Genomic DNA, 20924 nt, shown 5'->3' with positions numbered 1-20924 from the left:
TCCAACAAGATTCAACCTCTTACCTCGAACTGAACCGCAGGCACCTTTGCGCGGATAGTTGAAACCGCGCAACAACGCGTTCCCCCCGTCGCAAGCCCGAATTTCCCCAGGCCTGAGCAACACGCTTCACATGAACGCGAACTACTTCTCTTTGACTTCCAAGCTTTGAGACTCCCGATTCTTCCCGACAATTGATATTGGCAATTGGAGTCCTCCCGCAGTCCACCATGGCAACTCAGGCCAAACCCGATTCCAGCTGGGCGTCCAATCGGTTGACGAGGACGAACGCTCCACCCGGGCATCTTTTGTCTACTTTCAATAAACCTGAGTCGGAAGATGCGAAAATCGGAGTCGCGGGGATAAATAAGGAGGGTGTCCATCCTAGTGTCGAGACAAAGCCGGAGATTGATACAGACGCGGAGCCCTTGAGCTCCGGTGAAGAGGAAGTCGAAGAGCCCATGCCAGACATCGCTCAACCTAGCATAGAGAACAGGCCAGAGACTAATACAGACACCGAGCCTCTGAGCTCCCCGCCTCTCAGCTCTCCACCTCCCATCTCCGATGAAGAGGAGGAGGAAGTCCCGAAGTCGAGCGCTCCTCAGTCTAGCATCAAGACGAAGTTGGATATCGACACCGATGCCGATCCTCTAAGCTCTGATGAAGAGCAAGTTGGCGATAGCGATGCTTCCCCACCTCGCAAAGAGGTGAACTATACGACTATGACTTTGGAGGAGAAGCTTGCGGAAGGAAACAACAAAGCGTACAGTAGTCCACACACTCATAATGGATACTCTCGCAAAGGCACTTTTTCGCGAACCCTCAGCGCTATGACGGGCTCCGATGATGAGGACGATCTATTTTTCTTCTCCTCACAGAGCCACAAACGGCAAAGGGCAACAAAGTATGCGTCCAAGACCAGTTATTTCAACAGGCCGTCTTTCCCCCCACGACCGACTGAGAAAGCGAAAGAGCCGTCACCAGTCGAGGAAACCCCCAAAGAACCCGAGGAAACGTTCATAATGCCCAAGGACATTGAAAACTCGAGTTTCCGAGAACCTCGTGGCGGGGAAGACTCAAACTCCAGTTTCTCACACGGCCCTTACACGATGGAAGAATACGAAGCAATGCTGCTTGATAATGATTCACCACTTTCATCCCCATCTTCTTCCACTTGTGAGCAAATGTCGCAGCTAGAGGAACTCGCAGCGAAAGAGAACCGCAAACCATCACCACCCCGCCGAGCCCTGTGCCCGATGTGCCATAAGGAAGTAGACTGGGCATCGCTGGAACTTTTCAAGTCACAGCCGAAGCAAAGAATTCGCGAACAGGTCATGTTCTGCGAATCGCACAAACTTCGCAGTGCGATGGACTTGTGGCGGGAGCGAGGGTACCCTAACATTGACTGGGATGGGTTTGAAGAGCGTGTTCAGAGCTATTTCCCCCAACTTGAAAAATTACTTGTGCCTGGTGCTTTCTCTTATTACCGAAATATTTTCAGTGCCTCTTTCGCACCAGGGAAAGCGAGAAACTCCCGTGTGAGACTGAGTGATGGCGAGAGACTCGAAACGATGACCTGTGGTTATTACGGTACCATGGGTGCAACCAAAATGTATGTGGTATATAACCCCCGTGCTCCATTGCACTAAGCTAACATCTATGTTCAATCTAGACTGAGAGACAATCATCCGTCGTTTCTCTGTGGTTGTACGTCGCCTGGCGACAACAGATGATCTCATCAAGACGGCAGGCGTGGCTGGCTACACACAGTCTGTTCTTGTGCCTGAACTGGCGGTGCTCTTGGTCAAGGATGACATGAAAGTCACCGACGAAGACGCCCGTCGGATTATGAGGGAGAGTATGGACATTGGTCACAGGGTCAATCCAGACCGCAATGTCGTCCCGATACCGGAAGAAGTCGATTTATGATTGTGGGTTTACTCCGTTACATTTGATACCATGGGCGCTATCTTCTTTCATCTTGTTTCTGGCTGTGAGGTGTGTTTTGTCTCCTTTTGCCCCCATCTCAAGGGTCATATAGTTTATCATCTTGTGCGATGGTATATAGATAGCCATTATGATACCACTCATGTTCTGTCTTATATTTATTGGAATATCACTTGTATCCATTCTCAATTGGAGCCCCAATTAACGCATAGTTGTTATCGATTTGTGATGAAACCCGAGTAACTCGCATAGATCGTAGATATCAAAATTAACCCGAAGAGGCAATTTAATGGCGGGCTGGTCCGCCCGGGCGTGAGGGGTAGCTTTGTCAGCCGATAAGGTGATCGCTCGGGTCGATGATACAATGCGGAGAAGCTTTCCTGGGCAAAGGTTGGCATTTGCACTCTTCCATCAACACAAGATGAGAGAGAAAGACATGCGATTCTCAGAGACCACCCCTCTACTGGAGGTCAATGTCGCTCCTCCGCGGCATAGATATCCGCACCATGCTGTTCGTCGAGCGTGTACTTTCTCCCTTGCGGCCCTACTTTCTGTGGCGACTGTTCTATTCCTACTCCCCACCGCTATTCTGCCTCGAGAGGGTGGATCTATTTGGTCCTATCTCCCCCTGGGCTCACCCAATCCCCCCACGACGCATGGCCGCAGAGCTACGGTCTGCCTTACGACCAGCTCCAGCAGATCCTCCTCAATGTTCCTTCCGCAGATAAGGCCCGAGAGTGGAGCCAATACTATACCGCAGGGCCACACTTGGCAGGAAAGAATCTGTCCCAGGCGCTCTGGACTTTGGAAAAATGGAAGGAATTCGGTGTGGAGGATACTGGCCTCGCGGCGTATGACATTTACATCAACTACCCGCTTGATCACCGCCTGGCCCTCTTGAAGACGTCCGGTGATAAAACTGAAGTGACCTTTGAAGCTACATTGGAGGAGGATGTCCTCGAAGAGGATCCTACTTCTGGCCTGCCAGACCGTGTCCCAGTGTTCCATGGCTATTCTGCTACCGGCAATGTGACCGCACAGTTTGTGTATGTCAACTTTGGCACGTACAAGGACTTTGAGGACCTCGTCAATGCCAACGTCACCTTGGAGGGTAAGATTGCCATCGCCAAGTACGGTAGGATCTTCCGTGGGTTGAAGGTGAAGCGTGCACAGGAGCTTGGAATGGTCGGCGTAGTTATCTACAGTGATCCGCAGGAAGATGGTGAAATCACCGAGGAAAATGGCTATGAAGCTTATCCTAATGGACCGGCACGGAACCCCAGTGCTATCCAGAGAGGTAGCACTCAATTCCTCAGTAAGGATTTTCTTCCGAGACAGTGGCATTCCGAAACTAACTTGAACAAGGTATCCTTCCTGGTGACCCCACAACCCCGGGATACGCATCCAAGCCCGGATGCGAGCGACAGGATCCGCAAAACTCCATCCCTTCAATCCCATCTCTCCCCATCTCATACAAGGAGGTTCTCCCATTCTTGAAGGCGCTTAACGGTCACGGCCCCAAGGCGTCGGACTTCAACGAGTGGTGGCAGGGTGGCGGTCTTGGCTACAAGGGTGTGGAGTACAACATCGGACCATCTCCCGAGGATGTGGTGATCAATCTCGACAACCTCCAGGAGTACGTGACAACGCCCCTGTGGAACGTCATCGGTACCATCAAGGGCCACATCCCCGACGAAGTTGTTATTCTCGGTAACCACCGTGATGCGTGGATTGCCGGTGGCGCAGGAGATCCTAACAGTGGATCCGCTGCTCTAAACGAGGTCGTCCGCAGCTTCGGCGAGGCTCTCAAGGCCGGATGGAAGCCATTGCGCACTGTTGTCTTTGCCAGCTGGGACGGTGAAGAGTACGGGCTTCTTGGCTCGACCGAGTGGGTAGAAGAATCTCTTCCATGGCTCTCCAAAGCCAACATTGCATACCTTAATGTCGATGTGGCTACTTCGGGCACCGATTTCAAACCTCGGGCCAGTCCCCTTCTGAACAAGGTTATCAACGATGTCACCGCTCTGGTGCAGTCCCCCAACCAGACCGTCCGGGCCAGACAGTCCGCGATGTGTGGGATGGTAAGATCTCCACCATGGGCAGCGGCAGTGATTTCACTGCCTTCCAAGATTTCGCCGGTGTGGCCAGTCTCGACTTCGGTTTTGGCCGTGGTGAGAATGACCCGGTCTACCACTACCACTCAAACTACGACAGCTTCGCATGGATGGAAAAGTACGGTGACAAGGGCTTCCTCTACCACCAAGCTTGCACAAAGCTCTGGGCTTTGGCCGCGGCACAATTGGTGGAGTCTCCCCTTCTAGCGCTTAACGCCACCGACTATTCTCTTGGCCTTGAATCCTATCTGGACCACATCAAGCCTGCGGCAGACAATCTGCCTGGAAAGACCCACTTCGACTTCGGAGCTCTAGATAGGGCCATTTCTGAGTTCCAGGATTCCGCAAAGGCTTTCGATGCCCATGCTGCGGACCTGCAGTCCCAGCTTGGTGATGACGTGCCTTGGTACCACTGGTGGAAGAAGGTGAGACTGTGGTTCCAGATTCGCGTTACCAATGCGAAGTACAAGGGCATTGAACGGGCTTTCTTGTACCAACCCGGTCTGGACGGCCGTAACTGGTTCAAGCACGTCGTCTTTGCCCCTGGCATTTGGACCGGTTACTCCGGAGCCACCTACCCCGGACTAGTAGAGAGTCTTGAGGCTGGTGACGTGGAGAATGCCGAGGTATGTTTTTGTACTCCCTCTTTTCTTGCAATTGCTAACTTATTATCTCTAGAAATGGAGCTCCATCATCCAAGAACGAATTGATACTGCAACAAGGTTGCTGCTGTAGATGGCTGGTAAGCAACTATCTTACCTTGGTATGATAGAACGTTGGACATACAGCACAGTTGGCTTGTATAGGGACAGCAACTTGAACAGATCTCATAATTGGTGTTGAAATCGGGGCCTTCCAAGATTGTAAACAGGCACAATTATATAGTTCCCAGCATTAAATTATGCGCACATTACCCCAGACTTCGTCATATGACTAATCAATTGCATGACCGAGCTTCATCTGCGTAACTTGCATCTCTCCTAATCTTACCCTCGACCCATAACCCTCTAAACCTCAAGAAAAGAAGAGACAACCCGTCTTAACCCTACAAGATGGTATGTCCACAGATCTACATACTTCACCATGACTACAATCCAATCCACCCCAGTCAAACCCTCCAACCCATATCCAAATCACCATGAACATACCACCCCACCTCTTATATCTACCGCAAACAATCATAGACTAACAAATGTAGGCACCACCAACAACCTCCGCTCTCGCCCTCTCCCTCCTCACAAGCCTGGGCGGGATAATCGGCTACGCACGGACCGGATCAATCCCCTCAATCGCCGCCGGCGTCTCCGTCGGCCTCGTCTACCTCCTCTCATTCCTGCGCCTTCGTGCCGGCCAATCCTACGGCGAGGAACTAGGTCTCCTGGCCTCGGCCGTACTGGGTGGAAGCTCTATCCCGCGCGTGATCAAGACGGGGGGCAAGCCTGTTCCGGTTGTTTTGTCTGTGCTGGCTACTTATGGGCTTTTTGTTTTTGGGTTTGCGTTTAAGGAGAAGAGGGCGTGAGAGACTAGGATTGGAAATGGAATGAAATGAGAAAGTTAGGGGAGAGATAGTGGAGTTGAGTTGTTAGTTGGTTTATATTGGTTTATAGTGATACTCCCAACTTAATTGAGACTTATTAGCCATTTGTGTATTGGCTTTAGATGTTGGATAGATGTATACGGGTGCTACCTTACTGTAGGAGATATGGAAGGGTCACGAAATCAAACATGCATTGGTAGATAAGGAAAAGCGCATGAAATACAAGGCCAAAACGCCTGAGATGGATTTCCTACCTCCAGAGAACCGCTAAAAACTTACATCGACCGTAGGTGGCATCACTTTGCCGTCTAGACATTCACATAAAACAGATTCCTCCGGGGTTAAACCTCCAGTGAGGTGTCAGGAGGGAGGATCAAAGGGCATGGCACGTACTGTACGTAGGCTCGTCGATGTGACTTTCGCGAGCCAATAGCTTAGACCTGGGCCTCCCTTCCCCGAACGAGCGACTCAAGGGAACCTCCCATTTTCGTTTTTGATGTTTTTTTGGGGTTTTCGATTTTCTCCTTCAATGTCTTTCAAGATGCCTCTTGATCTCGCATCATCGAACTCAAACAGTATCAACGTTTCCTGGGGTTGCCGGGAGAGATATGGTGGGACGGGGGAGGACTCGCCAGACTAGGATTTGGAATCAGAGCCACTGAATGACAACCAAAGATCCAGCCAGAAGAATGCTCATATGTAACTAGAAGTAGTGACGTGTCGACTTAGCTGGGTTCCGTAACTCCATCACCTGCAAATGCAGCAGGAAAAAACAAAGCAGAACTTAATGTGTCGTATCGAGAACCGTGTCGGACTCTTGAATGCGGCCCACGATTACGTTGCCGGGGAGCTCGCCGAGGGCGGTTTGCGTGCTTCGGTCTGGGACGTATGCATATCGAGGTAGTTGCGCCATCTTCTCCTCCGGACTGAGCGTATCTTCGTTGTAGACCAATCGGATCGCAGGCTTGGTCTTTTCTTTCTTGGGTTTGCTAGGAGCCTCTGTCTTCGAGGCCACGTCATTGGCTGCGCCTGAAATCTGATTGTCAACAGGTGTGGAGACATGCTCAGTTGGTTGAGCGCTGGATCCATTAGAGTGACCTGGAGCTGCGGGGGTGGGGGACGGGACATGTCCCATATGCATCTGTTGCATTTCGTGCGCGTTGACCGAAGGTACAGCAAAAGCAGGACGCTGGGGAAGATTCGAGGCGGCCGGTAGGCCCGTAAATCTGTTATCGGATGGTGGAGGTTGCTGTTGGGGCAAAGGAGGAGCCCCATAGGACACTGGTGGCTGTGCAGGAAGTCCAGCGGGGTATGGTGAGGGATATCCGGTCGGGGTGTAAGGCGAGGCACCAGGGACCTGCTGTCCACCAACTGGGGAGTAGCTTGAATAGACAGGACTTCCAGTCTGCGGGAAATGAGGTGTCACACCAGCAGGGGGGGCCACCGTAGGGCTGAGGGTAAGGAGTATTGCGGAGTGGCTGCGACCGGAGGTGATTGCGCCTAATAATATTTGTTAGTTTCAAGTCACTTCACGTTGAGAATACCAGGGTACCACTCACATATCCACCGGGTGTTGGTGTAGACTGAACCGCACTAGTGGGTGTCACATCGCCGCTGCTACCTCCGGCAAGTGCCTCTGCACGCCTGGCCTTGTGTTCAGCCAGTCGCTTCTTGAGATCTGAAACAGGTTCGAGCTTGGGCTTCTTTGTCGGCTGGCCGCCAGAAGACGCCCCAGTAGGAGGGTTTCCTGTCGCATGCTGGCGATCCAGCTCGGCCTGCTGAAACTGTGAAGCAACACGCTGCCGGTGGGCCTTGAGGACGTCCTCAGGAATACCCTCCATGCCGAAGATTTCAATATCGACACCCATGCGGTTTGGCAGCGCATTTTGGACCTGAGTCAATTGCTCCTTATGGACCTGGCTCAAATGCACGGATAGACCTAGTGACACAGGCCATCAGTAAATGCGCGCACCTCATCTGAGATAAGATGCAACTTACCTCCAGCGGTATTCAGCCTGCGATTGCAGTTGTCACACTTGAAATGTTTTGCTTTCTGATGAGAGATGAGGATCTTCAGGTCGTCAAAGTCACGTTCGCAGTAATAGCACCATGGGCGATCAAGGAGCTCCTCGAGAGAGGGACCGCGTCTTTTTTTGCCCATTGTAGCGTCGATTCTTTAAGCGATTTGAAAACCGTAAAGGTGTGGTGGTTGCAAAGGAGGGGAGGTTTGCTCAGGTCGCAGATCCAGAAGCTCGCCATTACGGATGAGGCCAAGCCTTTATCACGTGCTTGGCACGTGATGGACTCCAGGAGCCCAATGACTGAGGATCAAGACGCGTCGACTGTCACTATTGAAGTAAGTAAGTATGTACACATGTGCAGGATACCATACGAACACTCATTTTGCTTCAATATAAAAGCCCTACCCTAATAATTGCGCCAAGTCTTAACTACACTGTCTATGTAGTAGAGGTAGTTGGCCCAAGTATTCTATGGGATATACACGGTGAAAAGGTGTAACATGCGACGCGATAGAAATTTACATCCACTGGAGCCAGCTTCCGGTTCCAAGAGCTTGGGGAAAGCAACGTTCTATGGCTTGATCTTCTGTGATAATCCTTATATCTCGTCGCTGAATTTTAAGAAACGATTGTAGCCAAGAATGTCTCAATCCAGTCAGAATGGATCTGAACAACTCGGAGCCTGCCTCCATCTGTCAGACGATATCTATATCAAGGAAAGGAACACTTTGACCGAGTCGTTGGCCTTGAGCGTGAACGTTATCGCCGTTCGATGCACCTCACCGAATGTCTTTACCATTGACTCTCCCAACTACCAACGTGACTTTCTTGATGTCTCGGAGACAATTCGCAGTATCATCTATACTTTCAATCCAGCTACCAATACCTTGATCGTCAAGATGCCCGGTGAGACACATGTGCACGTGGGAGCAGCTTTCGATGACGCCGTTGGGGATATGATTAGGACAATGGGGATTCGAGGGGCCTTTGTACCTTACCACGGGGTAAACATTGATGTCAACAGGATCAGCAAACAACCAGACTTGGCCCGGGCCAAGCATAACCCTCCCAGATGTCACTGCCAAACGGCTTACGGCGGTTGTCAAAATTGTCATGTCGGGGAGTAAAAAAGCTGCAGCAGGACATGCATCTCTGGCTTGACCCCGCAAGGATAAGGTCAATATTGCCATCGCCATCGAAGCGAGCCGTACACTACCGATAATCGCCATTGACAAGTAAAAATAGGACCACACAAATGGCCAGCCCACACTATCGCAGCACATCGAGATCCGGGGAAGTGACTCAGAGGATGAAGTCAGTGTTACTGGGGCACCGCTCATTATCCCGTTCCATCTTTTCTTTCTGCGGAATCCAGTACCTCCCGTGGAAAGTGATATAAGCATCGGCGAAGAAGGACTCAAGGAAATTGGGACGTGGGTCTGGGGTGAACAGTCTTATGTCAAATTATAAAAGCGCAATTATTAGGGCAGGGCTTTGACGTTGAAGCACAATATAGCCGTTGATTTAAGTACCATCTACCTATCTTGAACAAATCCCGAGTTCTTATCCAAAATACAATGTACAACATTGGAAACTAGCATGTACAAGCTAAGAACTACAAACAGAGGAAAAGGATTTTTATACAACATGAATTTGTCCTAGAATACATGTACTGGTGCCCTGGCAGTGTCCGGACACTGCCAGGGCACCAGTACCTTATGATCATAATGTATTTGATCATCGCTTCCTGGCCCAAACCCCAGGGAGGTCAGAGATCACAGGGAATCACCTCCACCCCGGTTTATCGACCGCGGGCTCAGCCCAATCACGAAGAGGGCCGTGCACCAAGCAGGGAAGATAAACCGGGGCGAAGATAATCCCCTGGGACCCCATTCCAAACCCTGGGGTGGGCCAAGAAGCGATGATCAGTTGGTGTCGAGGCAATCCTCAGTCCCCTCTCTCTCACTTGAAAAAAACAAAAGTGAGATGAACATGAAGTAAGAAATATCTAAAATGAGAGAGAGGGACAACTGAGGATTGCCTCGACGATGCCGGCCTGCCCTCAACGGCGTGGGTCCCGCGGGTTATGACCCGGGAGGGGACCCATCCCGTGGTACTGGACGTACGGGAATGGGGCGTACTGGGGCGGCATGGGTTGCCCCAGTTGCGCCATAGGCGCAACAGACGCAGCAGCAGCAGCGAAAGGGTTCACTGGGCCGGGCCCGTAGTGAGGGACCACCCCCATAGGAGGGAGGGTGGGTGGCATGGGCTGCTGCTGCTGCGCCTGTACGCTTGCCATTGAGGGCAGGCCGGTGGGCCCCTTAGGGGCGAGGTTGCCAGCAAGTGGTGCCAGCGACGGCGACCGCTTGCGGCGGCCGTGGCTAGTGGGCTTGGGGACCTCGTCGGCGGCGCCGTCGACGGTCCGGTCCTGCTCGATCTGGGCCTTGGATCGCTTTGGGTTGCGGATCCGTCCTTCCCGGTTGAACCGGTCCCAGTGATCGAGCATCGCCTTGGTCCTCTTTGGGTTCTTCGAATTGGCAATCTTCTGGCGCCTGGCCTCCTCGATCGCCTCAGCAGAGAGAGCCTCCTTCTTGGCCGGTGCCGGGGTGGGTTCGGCAGGGCTTGCGGCGGCCGTCGGTTCGACGACCGGGAAGGAGGTCTCTGCTGGAGGGATCGATGAGGAGGCCAGGCTGCTAGGGCCACGTCGACCCCGGCCCCGAGATGAAGGTTGGGTTGGGGCAGGGGTGACTTCGAAGGTAGCCCGAGAGGAGCCAAGGCGACCAAGCCCACGGCCGCGTCCGCGGCCACGGCCACGGCCAATGCCTCTGCGAGAGTTTGCATCGGAGTGAGTTGATTCGGCAACAACAGTTTTGCCGCCGCGGCCTCGTGTGCGCCGCTTTGCGGGGTGGTTATCATCATCAGTTTCGTCCCCATCCGCACTCTCATTCTGAGTCTCTTCTGTATCAGTTGTTTTGGCGGGTACTTCAACCTCTGCGGCCTTGCGCTTCCGGGTGACTTTTGGCACAAGTGGCTCGCGTCGAGGTTCATACATGCGAGGGTGATATTCAAGGCCATGCTTCTTCAAGGGTGCCCACCCATCAGGGTTAAGATCACCACTCTCTTTGTTTTTAGCAATCATTTTTCTGGCTTGTGCAGGAGTTGGGACAAAGCCACCCTGCACAAATGGATCCTGTTGTGTGCGGATGGGCACAAGTGGTGTGTTGCCAGGGAAATAATTGTGTTTGTAGCCATAGAGCATGGCCTCCTTCTTTTCCTCGAAGTCAAGCTTGTCCTCATTGACGCGAGCCAGAGGGGCTCCACCCTTTTTCTTGTGACCCTGCAGTTGATGTCGCTTTGTTTGATATGAGGGTTCATCTCGTTTGTGTCGATGCGCCTTAAGGTAAAGATCATCGAGAGCCAGGTATTCATCTTGAAATGCCTTCAGGGCAAAGGCAGCGGTTTGTGTGAGTGCGTAGAGTTCTTCGGGACTGTATTTTTCAGGATTGCGGAGCATGGTGACAAGCTCATCAATTTCCTGAGCCTGTACTTCAAGAAATTGACCTTTGTCGACTTTGGCCTTCTTGTAGGGAAGAGGACGAGGGGCTGGTTCAGGAGCATCACGTTTCCTTGCCTTGGAAGGGTCGTGGAAAGCACTTTCCCAAGTAGACTCACACTTGGCAGCTTCCTGGTCGTAGTTGGGGGAGAATTTGTTGGCATCATGAACTCTCCAGAAGCGTTCAAGGCGCTTTTTCACATCTGGTCGTCGCCACTGGGCCTCGCGGAGGCGATACTCCTCGGGGTATCCAGTACGCGGGTTGGAAAGCCAGTCCAACAGGTCGCGTTTAGTTTCGGGCATGTTGCTCACATTGTCTTGGATTTCGGTTTGCTGGGTGTCATTGATATCGTCAGTGGTCATTTCCACTGCGACCTCTTCGCCTTCTTCATCCTGAGCCTCGCCATCTTCGGGCTTGGCAGCTTGAGTTATGGGTTCTTCTTGTTCAATGGCGTCGTCGTCTTGGAGATCGCCATTCTCGTCGTAAGTATCATCAGCGCCATCTTCGGCGAGCTCTTCAGCGAGGTCTTCAGCTCCATCATCGGCACCGTCATACCCAGAAAAGCTGATAGATTTCGGGTGAGCTTCGTTGATATGATCATTCAGAACATCTTCTTCAGAGATGCCTGCGTCATCTGGGAGCATCAAAAGCTTCCCACACCAGTCACACTTGAGCCGTCGAGGCATGGGCTCTGGGGACTGGGAGATCTGGGTGGAAGTAGATTGGGGGCGGAATGGTTCAGAAAATTGACGGCGTAGGGGGGGAGTCCTGGCTGTCACCAACATCCGAAGAAGGATTGTCCCCATCCAGATCGGCCCTTGGGATAGGGGCCATTTTGGTGCAAATGGACAGGGAAAGAGAAAACAAAAAAAAAAAAGAACAAGAGGGGTATGAGTGTTTCAATAAAAAAAGATGAGAAAAATGAGAAAGAAAAAAAATAGAAAACGCAGGTCTCAAATGGAGAATGAAGAATGTCAAGAAAGAATCTGTATAGATGGTCAGCGTTGGTTCGCTTGCGGGTGCCAAGACGCCAGTAAATCGCAGCGCAATTCCGCGGTCCCAAGGCCAAGGCACAAGGCACAAGGCATGGACGGTCAACACAAGGATCGCAAGACATTGTAAACCCAGTGAATGCAACATGTAACATAAAAAAAGCATGAAAACATGAGACACGGTCGGGCAAAAATGCATGGATCAAGATGTGACCGGGAAGTACTGCGAGACTGTGCCAGGAAAAAAAAGTAGAAAAGACGCGACACTTACCATGAGATGTTTAGAGTCGACTTGAATCCTTGTGGATAGAAGACACGAGTCACAGCCAATGACTGCTGGGTATTAGTGAGTGCTGCAAAGAAGGGTGCAGGATGGGTGTGAGTGGCTGCCAGGGATGTGTACTTACTATCTGACTGGGGAAGGCTGGGTAGGTGACAGTCCACTTATTGGGACACAAGACGAAGTGGGATGGGAGAATATGGAGAGGGGTTGGAATTTAGGAGACAAGTGAAATAGAGAAGATGTCAAAGGAAAAGTACGCCGCAATCTTGTGTTTGGCGCGCAGATCTTGCGTCTCCGGGTAGTATGAAGAAGAAAAAAATGATCTTCGCCGACGCGACACCGCGCAAAGAAGAAGACACGAAAACAAAGGCAATAGATGAAGTAAGATTACAGAACAGAAAGAGCACAGCTGAAGGAAATAAATGGGAAGGTGAAATGGGTTTAGGATGATGAAGTTGAGAAGAGATTGAGGTTGAGAGAGAGATAGTTTTGTAGTTTCATAGGCAGTGGAAACCCCGTCCTGGCCCGACCAATCAGAGGCTTCCTATCTACTAGCCACATTGGACGACATTGAGGAAAGGGGGATTTGGATTTGGATTGATCACTATTGAATCTCTATTGATCTGATGATTTTATTGATTCTTTGTATTGTATTGATCTTTAATCGTCTATTCTCTTTATTAATGCATTGTTACCTACTCTTCTGTAGACTTTTGTGTTATTCGCAACACACGTCACATGATACGTACTTTAAGGGTCGAACAATAGTTGTCTTCTCAATAGCCGGCAATTGAGGCAGCTGAAAATTAGAGCAAAGCTTTGTCTATGCGCTTAATTTTACGGACTCTTCCATGGCCGGTCTCATGGACTCGACTATATCCATATTCAACGAGTAAGTCTCGGGTAAGCGACAGGGACGGGACCTGAAAGATATTTTAATTTATTATATTCAAATGGCGTGGGTGACTTCCCTTGGTCCACCCCGCTCCCGGTGCATGGTCTCCATACCTTGTGTCACCGGGGGGGAAATGACGCCTCATCCCGGGTAGAATATATGGACCAGAAGCTTTTAAATATTGTCACCTCTTGCTACATTGCATCTAAGATGTAGACAGCATATAGGATGGGTCCAGCATATAAATCCCCCTCGAAGATTCTCCCCTATTCATGCACCAAGTCACAAGCAGAGCCAGCAGACATGCCAAAGTCAAACTAGCCATAGATGCCAAGAAAACTGTTCAGATCCAGCGTCATATAGTATATATCATCAGATATGACGTTATATTTCCCGAGAGTGACCATTGTGCTAGCTGCGTCGCTATCCGCAAGAATAATCGCTCACGTCTCCTTCGTCTACACGACATCCCAACCCTCCGGGGCTTGTCGAATAGAATCCTCAGTCAAATGTTGATAACGTTTACAAAAATTTTATGTTTGTCTCACAATTACTATCTACATAACGACTTGGTGAGTTGGATATGGTAGGTTGTCACATTCATCTAGGCCATCTACAAGGGTCTTTAGGGACCGTCATGCCTAATCGGGCTGCTACCTTCACCATCGTCTTAGTCCCCTGCTACATGAGTGGTACACAAGAATAACTAGCCAGTTATACGGCCTTGATATGTTTCTCTAGCAGTCTTTGTAGCAGACTTTGGTTTTAGATATGTCCTTAGATGTAGTGTTCATAGATATTTCTTCCCTTTGTCAGTGCTAATAACTACAGAGTGTACATAGAAGGATAAGAAGAATTAGGTATCACTATCTGCATATGCCACATACTTTTACATACAAGTGACATGAAAAGGTCGGGTTCCTGCGATTCATTTTTGTGCCATATCACGATATTATCGTTGTAAAACACCTGTCTTACGATTATCTTGCTATTATATTAAGACGGACGAGCTAGACGTCCTGTCTTCTCTGTGTCCCCAATCTCGGGATGTATAGAGCCTGTCACCCGATGAATGTATCCCATATTTCCAGTTCTCAACCTAGATCTCCCAACTGCTTCTTTTTTCCCCATTGCTTCAGGTCAAACGTACTTCCCGTAGTTCATCTTGTTGTCCATTCCACATGAAAGTAACCCATTCAATAGTATTTTGGATGCTATCGTCATCATTCAGAAGGTCAATCGAGCATTGTCTTGGCCGGTTTTGTCCGTCTCATAAGCCGCAGTCGATCAAGCTGCGTCTGCGATACGATTTCACACGCCACGCATTCAACCGAATGAAGCGGCTTTCCAAGAAGGGCAGGGTAGGGGCCCCAAAGCTTGATTTCGAAACCCGTTACTCGAGCACGACGCATAACGGGGGTGGCTTTGACGATTTCAAGGCTCGAGAAAGCGGATGTGAATCCATTAATGCCCTGTAGAAAAAGCAATATTGCCTTTGGAATGGATCTCAGTCTCCAGTCCAGCAGTCTTCAGCAGAACTGTCAGGTGCTGTTTGCTTCTGCCTTAACACGACTGCTGAGTCATTGTCTTCCAGGAATTTGCGGACCATCAGGGAGGGGTTGTCACTCATTGTGTGGATATGCAGATGCTGACCTCAACAGGCCAAAGATCCCGAGGTCAGGCCAAGGGATACGAATGGTACGTAGCACTGCAAATTCTGCTATCTCTGTGTAGTGCCATGGAGGGAAAGAGATGTGATGACCGAGGCTTCCAAGGTTGAAGTCCGGAGATATTACGTCAGCAGTAGATCTTCCCCGGGGCCGCTACCAAGGTCCCCATAGAGAGGAGCCACAATCTAGACTCCACTGGATTCTGCCCTTTCATCCCGCCTTGTGTTGTGGAGTGGGTTGAATTGTTCACCGTGTTAGACCCGTGAAAATAAGTATAAATAAAGCAGGAATTGCTGGAAAGTACTGATGATCTAGTGCAACTAGTATGTAGTAAGTACCATGAGCAACAAGCATAATGGCTGGGGCATACAAGGTGGCACAAATGCCCAGAAACATGCGACATACTACAGGGCCTATACACTCCGCATGAGAATTGAAGCAGTATCGCACAGTAATATTTATCGATAAACAAATGGCAAATGTTAATTTGACTTGACAATATTCAGTAAGATACATTACTTAAGTGTCGATTGTTTTGACATACTAAACACCTTCCCACATCCATATCTAACTATATATATACAAACTCCATTTGATTGGAGACTTCCGCGTTTAGTTGTATTTTCTAGGCGGACCTACCAATTTAATTTGCTTTTTCTGCGAGGCTTGGAGGATGTACCAGCTATGAACCATACAAGTTCTCTCCCCTTGCATTTGCTTTGCATTTGGGTGGCGCTGCTGGAAGCATACGTCTCGAAAAGTAGATTCGGACCCTGCATTGGTGGTTATCCTTTATATAGTGCCCCCAGCTCCAATTTTGTTAAAACATAAATATCAGTCTGGCAAAATTAAGGAGCGCAACCTAGATAGGGTTGTCGGGTGGCCACCTTGGAAGTATCACAAGACTTAGACCCAAAGAAGAGTCAATACTCACATCATCCAGGTCAAATCGCCATGCCTTTGCAACCCGACTATCTGGTCGATATCTAACACGACATAGCCATATCAAGGTACTCGGCTTGGCGTTCTTGTTCGGAGGGCGAGGAAGACTATCTGGTTGTTTTCCGACACGAGATAGCAATGCCAACATACCTGCATCGGCGTCGTTCTGAAGGCGAAGACCAAACTGGCAATAGCACTCCATACTAAAGCGCAAAGACTTCAAACAGGGCATACGTTGGGTTGCATAGCCCAGGGATATGAGAAGCCGGTGGAATTGTGCTGCATCCATCACTGATGGTCCGCCCGGTCTCCGTTGGACATCGTACATCCGGTCATTCCAGCTATTATTTTCGATTGTGGCTCGGTATTGTGCGGTGTGATTGGAAACCCATTTTCCTAGTTCATTGTCTTGATTTCAGTGGCCATAGACATACTAACGGAGAAGAGATATCCCTTACCAGAAGGCAGCCAGGGGGGCACATCCTCAATTTCCAATGTCTTCAAATGGGGCCAGTGCAAGGACCCTATAATAGGCTCGCCTTCTCCATCCAGAGGACACAGAAAGTCAAATGAAAGTGTGGTCCTGTGCAGCTTCAACTCCCGAAGGTGAGTGCTAACATCTCGCAAATTGGTACTCATGCTGTCAATGCCAGAGGGTATGACATTTAGCGCAGGCATACTATGTTTCCACGCGCCGTCCTCCGAGCCTTTATAATGCACCACTCTTAGGCTGCTAGGAATATTGCCGAACAAGGAAGACAATGCTATTACGACTGTTAGTAAAAACGCCTAGGCAAAAACGCGTGAGAAACAAATTGCATGGCTTACATGCTCGACGTCCTTGTATATACTGTAAGTAATCCGGACGGACCCATTCATTGAGATCCAGCTCCAGTTCAGTGATGGTTGGACGGTGTTCGATGATAGTCTGCACTGCCCCAGCCCAGATCTGATGATGATAGTACCCGGGGGGTTTGTCCCACTTTCTGTTTAAGAAAAAGAGCTTATCAATACACCGAACGTGCATCAGATATCGATCTGGCATATTTTTGACAAAACGCGCCCGATATGGCTCAACAAGGCGTCTACCGGCGTAATCGACGGAATCATATGCACTAGCGGTAGGGAAGTGTAAAGCCTCTGGTTCCATTATAGGCCACCTGTTGTCTCGAGATACTCGAAGCCCTAGATGCAAGCTGAGACGGCAACGCTGGTTCCACGAATGAAGCGTTTGGAAAAGGTCAAATATAGCGGTCTGGAAAGCGAAATCATTTCCCTGCCTTACTTGGTTGCTCGTGCTATAATTCTGGTCTTGGCGTGTGGACCAGTCCAGTAGCTTGCAGGGGATGATTATGTCGAACTCTAGCGTTCGGACCCAGGTTCGCCGTATGGCGCGACTACCGGATGTGAGTTTTTGAAAATGTGTTAGAGAAATTCCGCGCGGTCCCTTTTCTTTATGATAGCAGTCACTATAGACAGCGAGATTGGCATACACCAAGGGGTCAAAGGCAGCCTGCCAATAGCGACACACATGAGTGCATGGAACCAAAGAGGCCCCGTCAGTTCGCAGAAGTTTTGCGATTTCGAATAGCAGTTCCAGGGGTAGAGATTCCGCCATATTGCTGAGGCGTCCAGATGATAACACTGAGAAGTTGATTGAACCAGAGCCTTTGAAAGCGAAAAATGGACGAATTGGAGAATCAAATATAAGGGAAGTTTTCAAGAAAAAAGAAAGATCGTGTACTTTATCATTGAAGACTTGGCGCCACATTACTTGGATGTATCACATTCGTCTTTAAATGTGATAGATCATTACGAGTGTTGGGCTAGAGGACTCTAATTGTGCCTAATCATCAAGCTAGTATACTTCAGTATTGGTACATATACTTATCATCAACAAAATGGCAACAGCTCTTCTAAAACCAGTCTATTTTGCCAGAAAGTTTTAACACACCTACAGCTCAGTGCAGGTGGTTCTTCTCGCCAACATCCAAAGCCACCAAAAACCGACTAACACAATTATAAGCCGCAATTGTAGCAGTAATTTCAACTACCTCCCGCTCATCAAAACACCCTTTCAGCTCCGCAAAAACTTCATCAGGCACCGTAACCGTTTTAGTCATGGCATCGGTATACTTTAGCACAGCCCTCTGGTCAGCACCCAAGACCGACGACGCAGACTCACTCGAGAAGTCCGCCTGGGCATCCCCAATAAACTTCAATGCCTCTGCGCTCAATCCACCTTCCGTAAGCAGTGGTGCATGTTGTTCCCACTCGAACAGGGCGCCGTTGACCACTGCAACGCGGCAGATGGCTAGTTCGCGGACGACAGTTGTGAGTGTGGTTCGGGTGCGGATTGCGCCAATAAATGAGTTCCAGCCTTCTGTGACCGGGTAGGAGTGCAAGAGAGCTAGGTCGAGGGGAGGAGTGGGTTTGGGGCTCGGCGGGCTTGAACGCTGGCTAGTATTCTGGCTTCGTCTGGTGTGCTAGTCGCTGGTGGGTCTGCAACATATGGAAGACGCATGGTGGTCAGTTTGCAGATTTGTAGGTGATCTGAATTGGAAGTTGGTTTGTTCAATGGCTGGATTTGGGTGGAATCTGGGGTCTAGTGTTTGATGTCAGTTGAGATGTGACGATGCTGTGCTTTGGAGCAGACAGCTGCTTTGAATGAGAGGCAAGTATTCGGTACCTGACAAGCTGCAATAGACTATTTTGGCAGAATCGGAACTGGCTCTATGGGAAAGAGCAACTATTTATCGGCAACCCCGCGTGGGTCCATATGGAGCGGATAAGTCAAAGCCTCGGGAGTCGGGTTTGGACTTCCGAGTTCCGCATGGTTTGGTTTGATTTTGCTTAAAATCCAAGTGGTATAGACTTGTGAAGAGCAAATGTGAAGATGTGAAGGTGTGGAGATGACATTGTATACAAGGGTACTCTGTACGGTGCGGGGTGACACATTGAATTCAAGGCCTGGTCCAACATCCAATATGTCCAAGGCGCATATTTTTTTCTTCTGTTGAATGAAATATTCAAGTTGAAGAATTACAGCTTTCTCGTCATCAGTTCAACTAAATTTGACTTTCATCAAGCATCTGCAGTCAGTGCTGTTGGTCTTGGCACATGATCTCCACAAGTTTAGAAGCTCCAAAGGTGTCGTCACCTCTCCTGAACATTGTTCCCGCCAAACAAACATGCCTCCAAAGGGCCCTAAACCAACCAGTGATGAGCTTCTAGCTCAGTTTGACGACCTCGGCCTTGGCAAATCCGAGAACAAAACATCTAAACCCACCGTATCCGACAATGCTAAGGGCGGGCAGGAGGACATCCTGGCCGAACTGGACCACCTAGCCACACAGCGTCCAGCCAGTGGACCAGGTACTCCGCGTCTGTCTTCCGATAAGCCCAGGCCATCTACACGATCTCCCCGTCCGAGCGCGACCATCGAGCGAGCGACCGAAGACAAGGCCCCAGTCCGCCGGTCTGAGGAGGCCAGCCAGCCTTCACGCGCAGAAACCAAGCCAGAACAGCCCAAGGCCGAGCCTGAGAATGTCCCCGCACAGCAACCAGCCGAGGAGAGTGCCGGCTGGTGGGGTGGATGGTCGGGGGGTCTGTTCGCAACGGCCAGCGCGGCTATGAAACAGGCCGAGGCGGCTGTCAAGGAGATTCAGAATAATGAGGAGGCTCAGAAGTGGGCTCAGCAGGTCAAGGGCAATGTTGGAGCTCTCCGTGATCTTGGTATGGATCCTCCTAACTCAACACATGCTTTCCAACATGCAGACTGAGCTAATTGGCACACGCAGGCGGCGAGCTTCGAGACAGGGCAATCCCGACGTTTACCAACCTCATCCACACCCTCGCCCCTCCTATTTCTTCGCATGAGCGTCTACAAATTCACGTGACTCACGATATGTCCGGCTACCCGGCATCGACCCGCTGGTCTATGCCGTATTCTCGCGAGTGATGGCCCAAGTCGAGGGCGGGGACCTGTTGGTGATCCAGCGGGGCCAGGAGTCGTCCCCGAAGCGCGGGCTCGATGTTAGCGGCTATATGACCAGTGCCGGCTGGAATGACGGACCCTGGTGGCGGACGGTCACCCCTGGACAACCGCGGAGCATCTCTTCCGTGCGAGGTGTCGTGGAAGGTTCCAAGCTCGCTCGAGCCAGCGCCGAGTCATACGCCACCGAGTACTTCTCGTCCCGTGGGGGAGTCGAAGAGGCCGCGAAGCACGCTTCGGAAGTACTGAGTGAATCGAACCCTGTCCGCAGCAGCGATATCTTCTTGGCTATCCAGGCTATCAGCCAGACTGCTTCCAAGGACCTCTTCCAGGCGGGTGCGACTGGCGAGAAGGCTACCGATGGAGCCGTGGAAGCTGATACGCAAGAAGAGGAGATCTGCTTTGCGTTGTACCTCCACGACCCCATCCATGGCATTGCGTTCCACGCCATCTCTCAAAGTATCCCGCAGACGTGGATTGAATGGCTCGATGCTTCGGTGCCAGCCCCTGAGAACCCCGACGCCGAGGATGCGAACGTTCAGCGTGTTGTGGTGCCCGAAGCCATCGCCGAGATCATCGAGAGTGGAGGCGTTGACCCCCGCGAGTGGGTTTCGGAGTGGATTGAGGAAACCCTCTCATTGACCGCTGGTATTATCGCGCAGCGATACGTTGCTCGACGAATGGGTGTCGGTGAGGGAGGTATCGGCAAGGGCAAGATGCGAGCTGAGCAGGTGTCGACTCTGGATAGCGGCGCAGGCGAAGCTGCACGCGCACTCTAGGACTGGTGTGATCTTCTATACCGAGCTCAAGAGCTGACGCTCTTATTTCAGCATCTCCTGTCATTTATGTGATACACCCGCTCCGATTGTTTGTACCTGCACCTGCACTAGCTATTTGATGTCTATTTCTGTATTTTGTTTCAGTGACTACGCCAGACTAGACTGTCTGGCAGCGAGAATAACAGCGAATGACCTTTAT

General features: G+C 50.5%; 9 protein-coding genes across 9 annotated transcripts; 4 read left to right on the top strand and 5 right to left on the bottom strand.

Annotated features, from left to right (window-relative positions):
- Positions 1-227: 227 nt before the first annotated feature.
- Positions 228-1926, top strand: N7519_000680 (RTC4 family protein; the record flags this gene model as incomplete). The annotated part of the gene is made up of 2 exons (XM_057287458.1): positions 228-1616; positions 1678-1926. 2 exons carry the CDS (start codon positions 228-230, stop codon positions 1924-1926), a joined length of 1638 nt encoding a protein of 545 aa, XP_057153541.1.
- Positions 1927-2417: 491 nt separating this feature from the next.
- N7519_000679 (uncharacterized protein) lies at positions 2418-5577 on the top strand (the record flags this gene model as incomplete). Its single annotated transcript, XM_057287457.1, has 5 exons — positions 2418-2468; positions 2611-3259; positions 3310-4017; positions 4074-4684; positions 5257-5577. 5 exons carry the CDS (start codon positions 2418-2420, stop codon positions 5575-5577), a joined length of 2340 nt encoding a protein of 779 aa, XP_057153540.1.
- An 802-nt stretch (positions 5578-6379) lies between these two features.
- On the bottom strand, positions 6380-7756 carry N7519_000678 (putative C2H2 finger domain protein; the record flags this gene model as incomplete). The annotated part of the gene is made up of 3 exons (XM_057287456.1): positions 6380-7095; positions 7151-7534; positions 7594-7756. The coding sequence occupies 3 exons, from the start codon at positions 7754-7756 to the stop codon at positions 6380-6382; spliced, it is 1263 nt and encodes a 420-aa protein (XP_057153539.1).
- Positions 7757-8257: 501 nt separating this feature from the next.
- N7519_000677 (uncharacterized protein) lies at positions 8258-9086 on the top strand (the record flags this gene model as incomplete). The annotated part of the gene is made up of 2 exons (XM_057287455.1): positions 8258-8620; positions 8862-9086. 2 exons carry the CDS (start codon positions 8258-8260, stop codon positions 9084-9086), a joined length of 588 nt encoding a protein of 195 aa, XP_057153538.1.
- A 592-nt stretch (positions 9087-9678) lies between these two features.
- Positions 9679-12004, bottom strand: N7519_000676 (uncharacterized protein; the record flags this gene model as incomplete). Its single annotated transcript, XM_057287454.1, has 2 exons — positions 9679-11877; positions 11954-12004. The coding sequence occupies 2 exons, from the start codon at positions 12002-12004 to the stop codon at positions 9679-9681; spliced, it is 2250 nt and encodes a 749-aa protein (XP_057153537.1).
- Positions 12005-14575: 2571 nt separating this feature from the next.
- On the bottom strand, positions 14576-14970 carry N7519_000675 (uncharacterized protein; the record flags this gene model as incomplete). Its single annotated transcript, XM_057287453.1, has 2 exons — positions 14576-14812; positions 14911-14970. 2 exons carry the CDS (start codon positions 14968-14970, stop codon positions 14576-14578), a joined length of 297 nt encoding a protein of 98 aa, XP_057153536.1.
- Positions 14971-15872: 902 nt separating this feature from the next.
- On the bottom strand, positions 15873-17348 carry N7519_000674 (uncharacterized protein; the record flags this gene model as incomplete). Its single annotated transcript, XM_057287452.1, has 3 exons — positions 15873-16348; positions 16411-16716; positions 16781-17348. Coding segments are annotated over 3 exons (1350 nt in total), but the record flags the coding sequence as incomplete, so codon positions are not given.
- Positions 17349-17913: 565 nt separating this feature from the next.
- N7519_000673 (carboxymuconolactone decarboxylase family protein) lies at positions 17914-18476 on the bottom strand (the record flags this gene model as incomplete). Its single annotated transcript, XM_057287451.1, has 2 exons — positions 17914-18408; positions 18462-18476. The coding sequence occupies 2 exons, from the start codon at positions 18474-18476 to the stop codon at positions 17914-17916; spliced, it is 510 nt and encodes a 169-aa protein (XP_057153534.1).
- Positions 18477-19143: 667 nt separating this feature from the next.
- N7519_000672 (DUF5427 domain-containing protein MTC1) lies at positions 19144-20725 on the top strand (the record flags this gene model as incomplete). The annotated part of the gene is made up of 3 exons (XM_057287450.1): positions 19144-19687; positions 19753-19833; positions 19911-20725. 3 exons carry the CDS (start codon positions 19144-19146, stop codon positions 20723-20725), a joined length of 1440 nt encoding a protein of 479 aa, XP_057153533.1.
- Between the last annotated feature and the right edge of the window lie 199 nt (positions 20726-20924).

The sequence above is a fragment of the Penicillium mononematosum genome (assembly GCF_028829835.1).
Source record: "Penicillium mononematosum strain IBT 11891 chromosome Unknown utg000001l:1.0-4488741.0:1.0-4491989.0, whole genome shotgun sequence".
In the NCBI taxonomy this organism is placed as follows: domain Eukaryota; kingdom Fungi; phylum Ascomycota; class Eurotiomycetes; order Eurotiales; family Aspergillaceae; genus Penicillium; species Penicillium mononematosum.
The sequence above is the reverse complement of the archived record's forward strand: the minus strand, read 5'-3'. Positions and strand labels throughout refer to the sequence as shown.